Consider the following 9495-nt stretch of genomic DNA (forward strand, 5'->3'; position numbering starts at 1 on the left):
TGAGGGATACTGTGGTATGTAGGCCCAGTGGGGGATACTGTGGTACGTAGGCCCCGTGGGGAATACTTATTTACTTATGCCCAGAGGGTTATACTGTGGTATGTAGGCCCAGTGGGGGATACTGTGGTACGTAGGCCCAGTGGGGGATACTGTGGTATGTAGGCCTCATGGGGAATACTTAGTTACTTATGCCCAGAGGGTTATACTGTGGTATGTAGACCCAGAGCTACCTACAACTAACCTTTTTCTAAAGAGGCTGCAATTGTTAGATACTCTGACCTTTAAAATCTTATTTAGTTGAGCATGATATAAAATATTTGCTTTTGTCACATTTCATTCTGTCCCTTCCAATTCATAGTCATGGCACTATAGACTTTCTACAGTTCTAGTATAAGAATGCCTCAAATGTGATCGTATTACTGGGTGCCAATAACAACACCAAGATCACTGCTGCTATTTATAGGTCTACTATTGCTATTTTGTCACCAGATTTGTTGTCATCAGTTTACTGACCTCAGGGGCGAGGGAGCATTCATGTCTTTACAGATGTTTTCTAGTTTCAAATAATTTCATTCAAATTGGTATTCTTTTCCATAAGAAGATTAAACTTTTTTTATTTTTAGGAATTGGAAAAGCTTGCTTCTAGAAAATTACGAATAAATGCTAAGGAAACAATGAAAATAGCTGAAAAATTGTACACTGGAGGGAACATTAGCTACCCTCGAACAGAGACCAACAAATTCCCACCAGACTTTGATCTTAGGAGACTAGTGGAACAACAGACCGTTGATGACGAATGGGGAGGTAAATATGCTGTATCTTATTGCCTTCTTAAGTAATTTATAATAAATAAGTGTGCTATTCAATAAAGAGTAAGGAACAAGAAAATAAACCAGGTCAAGTGAAAGAGTTTATTCAAGACCTTTTAATATTAAAGATAAAGTTTTGACTGTACATATAAAATAGACATACATGCCGAATGAATTGACTAGTAAAGCAGTCCTTAACTTCAATAAAATGACGGCACATGGAGGTAAGCATTTCAAAGTACGACATCAAAAACATCATACTTCAAGAAAAAAAAATATGTGATTTACTTCAATGCTATACCATCAATTCTTTTCTGGCAGAGTTTGCAGGGAGAGTGTTAGAGCAAGGGCCAAGGCCACGGAATGGCAATAAGACAGATCAGGCCCATCCCCCCATACATCCTACCAAGTATTGTAACAACCTACAGGTAAAACATCTTGACAGTCTACAGCCTGTCACCCCATACATCCTACCAGGTACTAATATACGTAACCAGTTATTTAGACACCTTTTCATCATATTTACATAAATATTATTGCTTCTTTATGCCATTTCTAATCCTCGCAAATACATCATTTGAGTACAGGTTTGAAATCAATCAATTCTTGAAGTATTAAGTGATTCATAATCTACAAGGATTTCAGTTTGACAAGAGCATTTTTTTTCCACCAGGGCAATGAAAAAAGAATTTACGATTTTGTTGTGAGACATTTCCTAGCAACCTGCTCCAGTGATGCACAGGGTCAGGAAACCATTGTGGAAATAGACATTGCAGAGGAGAAGGTAAAGATAAGTTAATTTTACTCCCACATTTTTGAAGCTTTGTGGATAATAACATGATTTTGTGTCAATGTCTATATTGATAGATAGATTTTAAATACATACAATATAAATCGAGATTGCACTATACATAAACTATGTATTCATGACCAAAAGTTCCAATTACAAAACATTATTTAAATTAATATAAAGGCCAGTTTATAGATATGTAATATCTGGTTTATGGCTACGTATTGACCAGTTAATTGATATGTAATGACCAGTTTATTTATATGTAATGACCAGTTAATTGATATGTAATGACCAGTTTATTTATATGTAATGACCAGTTAATTGATATGTAATGACCAGTTAATTGATATGTAATGACCAGTTTATTTATATGTAATGACCAGTTAATTGATATGTAATGACCAGTTTATTTATATGTAATGACTGGTTAATATATGTGTAATGACCAGTTAATTGATATGTAATGACTGGTTAATAGATGTGTAATGGTTTTAAATGTTTTAAAGATACACAAAAATTAAAATGTGCGCTAATCACTGATTAAGCTCATCACCTTTTGAACAACTGGGCCCAGTTTATGGATATGTAATGACTAGTTAATGGATATGTAACAGCTTAATAGTTAATGGATATGTAATGACCAGTTAATTGATATGTAATAATGGGTTAATGGATATATAATGACCAGTTTATGGATATGTAATGACCACTTAATGGATATATGACAGCTTAATAGTTAATGGTTATGTAATGACTGGTTAATGGATGTGTAATAACGGGTTAATGGATATGTAATGACCAGTTCATGGATATGTAATGACCAGTTAATTGATATGTAATGACCAGTTAATAGATATGTAATGGCTGGTGTTATGTAGTTTTCAGCTCAGGGCCTAATGATTACTGCCAGGAATTACCTAGATGTGTATCCTTATGACCGCTGGAATGCCAAGGTATAATGGATAATATCGTAACTTATGTAATTATAATGGTCCAAGTTACATATATTCTCAATCTTTTTTCTGCCACTAAAAGCTTATCTCAGGGTGTGCTTCAGTTGAAGTGTTTGTGTTGATTTGAGTTGGCTAAAAAGAACTGCAGCAAATAAAGATGGCCTCTATGTGGAGATATTTGCTAATATTTGTTTTGGCAATTGATGTATCTTAAAAATTATCAAGAAAATAATGGTGAACTGTGATTGAGCAATCTGACAAGAAACAGGTGTCATCCATATTTTTACACAGCAATGTGTCAACAAATAGGTGATACTGGTACCATATACAGCATTGTGTCATCAGTGTCTGTTGTAATGTATACATTATATAACTGTATCGGTTGTAGGTGATTCCAGTGTACAGCCAAGGAGATACTTTCCAGCCTAACTCCATAGAGGTAGTGTCAAATTGTACTTTATAGAAATTCATTCACTTGCTTAAAATATTGTTTGGAATCAATGATGATATAAAATGGAATATTCTTCGCTTTCAGGAAAACAGGGTATGTTACCTTGAGCCGGTCCTTCTCTTACACCTGGTTTCCTTGTTGTAACTAAGTGGTTTAATTTCAACAAAATTTGTATTTTTGCAAATTTTAGACAATATTTTAACCCATTCACCCCTAAAGCCACATTTGAACCTTACGTTACAGTTTAAATATGTAAGGGTGAATGAGTTAATGAGGATACTAACTTATAATTCCTTTATTGGGTTCCATGCAATAACTCTGCTATGGGATCATATAACGCCTATGGCTATGTTTTAAGTATCCAATTCTATCTCCCTCCTTTTGAACAGCACAGCTACACCAAACCTCAATAATAGACTAAATTTATAGCTACATGTCCTTCATAAGGGGAGATAAATTTGGCAAACATCTTGTCACTTTTGTATTCCATGTTTGTTAAATTGTAGTATACTAGTTGTTAACCAGATCTGGTAAGTGTTTTAAGCAAAAACCAAACCTAATATTTGAATTTAAGAGACACATTACTTAATTTACATTTATGTTTTTTCCAGAGAAACAATTTGATTCGGGTGAATTTACCAGTACTTTTTATTTCTGCAGATGACTGAATCAGAAACAAGCCCTCCATCTTTACTCTCAGAGGCTGATTTGATTGCTTTGATGGACAAACATGGCATTGGTAGGTCTTTTATATATTATTGGATCTCTTGTTACTTTAGACGACTCCTGACTAAAGAGTAGGTCTAGTAGAGTGGTATATCTAATCAGTAGCATGCTAGGATGAAGGGCTTCCAAGTTTGCTTATTAAGTAAATGACGAATGAACTTTACCTACTTTCAAGATCATAGGAATCAAATTTGTTAAAACTTTTAAATGGCTTCTTCTGAATCACCAAGAGACCTAGGATGATGACATTTGGTCATTGGTATGCAGGGATGAAGGCCTATCAAGTTTGTTTAAATGATGATGTTGACCCACTTTTTAGGCCATATGGGTCAAATTTGTGAAAATACTACAAAGACTTAAGTACGAAATACCTCGTGTCTATAATTAGCTATTCCTTGCTGAATGTAGGTTGTGATGGGAAGTTCGTGAAAAGAAAGGCCACATAAACAAAATGAATGTTTACAGGCCCATTTGACATCTTGTTCTTTTAAACATTTTCTTCGCAACTAAATGGCCTAAAGTCATGATATTTGGCAAGTAGCTTGCTGAAATTTATTGTTGCGTCGTGATCAAAATATTTTTGACCCATATTCAAGGTTAAAAGGGTCTAACTTGTTAAAAAAACTCAAACAACTTCAACTTTCGAACCTGAGGGCCTTTTGCCTGTATGGCGGCATGAAGTGCTACAAACTTCATGAAAATGTAATGACCTTGACCCATATTCAAGGTCACAGCGTTATGAGATAACAACTTCTAAACTTACATGAGGTTTTAGACTATCAAGTTTGTTTGAATAAATGATTCTGACTTGCTATCTTTGTCACATGGATCAGACATAAGAAACAGCAGAAGCTTTATTTTAAGGTCCTCTTGGCCTAGAGAAGTGATATTAAGCCTGTCTCTTGCTTAGATATTAAATTTGTTGCTCCAAATAAATGACCTGGGACAACTTTTTAAAAAATCAAAAAATTAAATCAAGTTGAATTTTTTCCATAAAAAATTAGCCTGTAGTGTAAGCTTGGTATTAAAGTTTAAATAAGTTTGACTTGATAACAAACTTTGAAGGCCACAGATAAAGCACTGTTTGATACTAGCTTGCCTGGTTTATCTCATGATAATAGACCTTCATTTAAATTTATCCAACAAATAACAAGTTTTCACAGTCTTAAAAGCATATTTTCAATCACACAAAACTCATCAATATATGAAATTTAAAAAACTTATTAATCAATAACAATATGGTAAGTCTGAATCTGTGATTTAAAACTAACAGGAACAGACGCTACTCACGCTGATCATATAGAGACCATCAAAAGTCGCATGTATGTTGGACTACAGGGAGATAACAGATTCATCCCTGGTCATCTTGGAATGGGACTTGTGGAGGGTAAGTATCTGTTTATAATAGTGTAGATTATTGTTAGTGGAGGGTAAGTATCTGTTTATAATAGTGTAGATTATTGTTATAAAATGATGTAATTGTTGAGCTGCTAACTTAGCTACAAAGAAATCAGACTAGTGTTTGATTTTATCTCATACATTTTGTGAATCTTTTCTAGGTTATGATGCTATGGGATACGAAATGTCCAAACCAAATCTCCGAGCTGAATTAGAGGCAGATTTATCAAGGTAGAGACATTTTGTAATATCAAAAACATTGGGGGGGACTGCAGTGACCGTTTATGATTGCTAGTCCTCCACCACTGGGTCGCGGGTTTGAGGCCTATGTGGGGTAGTGGCCAGGTACTGGTCACAGCTCGGTGGTGTTTCTCTGGGTACTCCGGTTTTCCTCCACCACCAAACCTGGCTTGTCCTTAAATGAACCTAGTTATTGATGGAACATAGAGCAATAACAAAATAACTCAAAAACATTGTCATAATTAATAGGATAAAATTTTGTACATTGCCCATCATGGGGCAAAGAAGGACACCAAGGCTAAGTTCATGCTTTCCATCCTTTGAATATTAGTACATGTTGTATACATATACTTGACAACACTTCATTAGACTTCAAGGCCTACAGACATTATATATCACCATATACATTTTAATGAGGCAGCTGAAAGATTCTATGAATAAATTACCTGTTTAAATGTTTGATACAACTTTTTTATTTTATCATAGGATTTGTTCTGGCACTAAAGATAAAAATGGTAAGGTGCATATTTTATGTTAAAATGTAATCAATAGTATTGATTTGGATTGTGAAATGTTTAAAACTTTTGGATTGTGAAAGTAAGAGGTCTTTTACAATTTTCCTGGTGCAGTATAAAAAAAAACCTGTAAAAAAATTAATTTAACATTGTTTTTAATACACGAAAAAAGAAATTTTGCAGGTACCATATAATTTTCTTACCTGGAATCCTGATAAAGTGGCTTTCAGTTGATTTTTTTTTTGTGATTGTTTGCTAATAAATTAACTTCATCAACAGCTGTACAGAAATTCTATTTCATCATTGCTATTTTCTGTTTATTTGCAGTTGTATTAGAAGAGCAGAAACAGAAATACAAACAAGTGTTCATTGAAGCTTGTCGACAGGTAGGTTTTGGTTTTTGTGATATTCCATAACATTTTGAAAGGATCAAGGCATTGTTCTTTATCTTTTGAAGAAGTATAACAACATCATCAGAAAATTAAGAGGTACACATTGTACCACTGTTCATGTGTCATATAAAAGGGACCATGTGGCTTGTTATCAAAAAAAAATGTTTTCCGTGTGTATGGCTTATGGACATTCTGTATATTTATCAACACATAAGACATCAGTGTTTTCCTCAGTATAATCTGAAAGTTGACAGTGTTGTATGAATATTGTGTCAGTAAATATTTCTGTATGCTCTGAAGATTGTTGAGGAATTAGACAAAATTTCTGTTTAAAAGTTTTGTCTGTAAAGCCAGGTGATAAATGAAGTACAGTATTATCCAAGTATAAAATTTGTATTTTATCTGTAGACTGTTTTTGTCTGTAGGCGTTGAAGATTGATGAAGCACTGGCCAAGTATCTGGGAGAGGCCCAGCCTATGCCTGCTGAACATGGTGGGTTTATAAATAGGATACGTTCTCTGTCATAAGCAATATCATATTATACATACCTAACAGTTACTGTATGCAGGGAAACTCGCCCAGTCAAACTTCTGACTTTCACCGATAAAATCCGTGATTATTTCAGGTTGAAAAAAGCTGCACCTGAAATTTCCCTGTATACAGTATGTCAATGACTAATTAAATCAGACTGTTTTGAATAAGATATTTTGTTTATCAATGCAGTAAACTATAGGCATATAACACATTCCATAGCATGGTTCCTGTTCTAATGGTCTTGCTATACAATGCTTGGTTTCAGCTTTAGAAACATTAGCCTCTTCACCCATAAAGAAATGTCCCAACTGTGGTCAGGATATGATGTTGAAATCAAAGAAAGACGGAAAAGGGTGAGTAATAATTCCCAATATGTATAAAGGTGTGCAAGATACTAGTATGTACTTCTTACTCTTCAGGGTAAAAATAAATTGTCCCCACACCTGATACAGACACCTTTTCTCAAATGTGGTGACTTAAAAGGCTGAAGAGAATTTTTGCGTAAAATTTACACTTATCTTGATACTATGACATGACACCCATGTATAGAGGAGACACTTCATGTGCCTTTTACCTCATTTGGATCAAGAGATCAATGCTTTCATACTTCAAACTAATGACCTATACATACTTTCACAGTTATGCCAAGGTCTTACTATATGAAAACAAAATTAATTTAAATCGCAACAATCCTACAGTTTTCAAATATACCTTCATCATTTATTGTGTGTATCACATATAAGCTAGAACTCAGTACAAGTCTAACAATACACCCTTATGAGCCTCTTATAAGGAGCACCCATGGGTATCGGAGATTTAAGTTCTGATGTCTAATTTGAAGTTAAAGAAGTTTAAATTTAAACCTTTGTAAATGTCAAATATCTAAGGTATTCAGTTCATTCTGACAACAAGTTCTGATAATGTGATAACTATTTTGTTGAGACTTTGATGCTATTTTCTCTTTGTATTTAAAATGCATACCTTTGTTACCAAGTACTGAAATTTGATTTGGCATGTTGACTAGTATTGATGTGTTTTATAGCTTCTACATTGGCTGTATGGGTTACCCAAACTGTAGAAACGCCGTCTGGCTGCCTGATTTTGTACTGGAAGCCACTGCTGAAGACAGCAATTGTCATAATGTAAGTAAACTGTACTGTGGGTCACTGCTGAAGACAACAATTGTCATAATGTAACTGTATGGGTTACCCAAACTGTAGAAACGCCGTCGGGCTGCCTGATTTTGTACTGGAAGCCACTGCTGAAGGCAGCAATTGTCATCATGTAAGTAAACTGTACTGTGGGTCACTGCTGAAGACACCAATTGTCATAATATAAGTGTATTGTAATGTAGGTCAGTGCTGAATACACCAATTGTAATAATGTAAGTGTATAGTGCTGTAGGTCAGGGCTGAAGACACCAATTGGCATCATGTAAGTGCATAGTACTGGAGGTCAGGGCTGAAGACACCAATTCTCCCAATGTAAGTGTATAGTACCGTAGGTCAGTGCTGAAGCCACCAATTGTCATAATGAAAGTGTATAGAAATGTAGGTCAGTGCTGAATACACCAATTGTCATAATATAAGTGTATTGTACTGTAGGTCAGTGCTGAATACACCAATTGTAATAATGTAAGTGTATAGTACCGTAGGTCAGTGCTGAAGACAACAATTGTCATAATGTAACTGTATGGGTTACCCAAACTGTAGAAACGCCGTCTGGCTGCCTTATTTTGTACTGGAAGCCACTGCTGAAGACAGCAATTGTCATCATGTAAGTAAACTGTACTGTAGGGCACTGCTGAAGACACCAATTGGCATCATGTAAGTGCATAGTACTGGAGGTCAGGGCTGAAGACAACAATTGTCATAATGTAACTGTATGGGTTACCCAAACTGTAGAAACGCCGTCTGACTGCCTGATTTTGTACTGGAAGCCACTGCTGAAGGCAGCAATTGTCATCATGTAAGTGTATTGTACTGTTGGTAAGTTCTGAAGTCAGCAATTGTCATAATGTAACTGTATGGGTTACCCAAACTGTAGAAACGCCGTCTGACTGCCTGATTTTGTACTGGAAGCCACTGCTGAAGGCAGCAATTGTCATCATGTAAGTGTATAGTACTTGAGGTCAGGGCTGAAGACAGCAATTGTCATCATGTAAGTGTATAGTACTGTAGGTCAGTGCTGAAGACAGCAATTGTCATCATGTAAGTAAACTGTACTGTAGGTCACTGCTGAAGACACCAATTGTCATCATGTAAGTGTATTGTACTGTAGGTCAGTGCTGAATACACCAATTGTAATAATGTAAGTGTATAGTACTGTAGGTCAGTGCTGAAGACTCCAATTGTCATAATGTAAGTGTATAGTACTGTAGGTCAGTGCTGAAGACTCCAATTGTAATAATGTAAGTGTATAGTACTGTAGGTCAGGGCTGAAGACACCAATTGTAATAATGTAAGTGTATAGTACTGTAGGTCAGTGCTGAAGACTCCAATTGTCATAATGTAAGTGTATAGTACTGTAGGTCAGTGCTGAAGACACCAATTGTCATAATGTAAGTGTATAGTACTGTAGGTCAGGGCTAAAGACACCAATTGTCATAATGCAAGTGTATAGTACTGTAGGTCAGTGCTGAAGACACCAATTGTCATAATGTAAGTGTATAGTACTGTAGGTCA

General features: G+C 35.3%; 1 protein-coding gene across 2 annotated transcripts in view; it reads left to right on the top strand.

Annotated features, from left to right (window-relative positions):
• LOC110464690 (DNA topoisomerase 3-alpha-like) overlaps window positions 1–9495 on the top strand; it is a 38025-nt gene that overhangs the window by 21314 nt on the left and 7216 nt on the right. For both annotated transcript variants that reach the window (XM_021520035.1, XM_021520036.1), the window contains 13 exons: window positions 624–804; window positions 1131–1237; window positions 1483–1593; window positions 2481–2555; window positions 2944–2994; window positions 3667–3745; window positions 5006–5119; window positions 5292–5361; window positions 5857–5885; window positions 6213–6271; window positions 6703–6769; window positions 7077–7164; window positions 7854–7953. In XM_021520035.1, coding sequence (XP_021375710.1) covers window positions 624–804; window positions 1131–1237; window positions 1483–1593; window positions 2481–2555; window positions 2944–2994; window positions 3667–3745; window positions 5006–5119; window positions 5292–5361; window positions 5857–5885; window positions 6213–6271; window positions 6703–6769; window positions 7077–7164; window positions 7854–7953 — 1131 coding nt within the window. The remainder of the gene's footprint in view (window positions 1–623; window positions 805–1130; window positions 1238–1482; window positions 1594–2480; window positions 2556–2943; window positions 2995–3666; window positions 3746–5005; window positions 5120–5291; window positions 5362–5856; window positions 5886–6212; window positions 6272–6702; window positions 6770–7076; window positions 7165–7853; window positions 7954–9495) is intronic.

Source organism: Mizuhopecten yessoensis, unplaced genomic scaffold, assembly GCF_002113885.1.
Source record: "Mizuhopecten yessoensis strain PY_sf001 unplaced genomic scaffold, ASM211388v2 scaffold11021, whole genome shotgun sequence".
Lineage (NCBI taxonomy): Eukaryota > Metazoa > Mollusca > Bivalvia > Pectinida > Pectinidae > Mizuhopecten > Mizuhopecten yessoensis.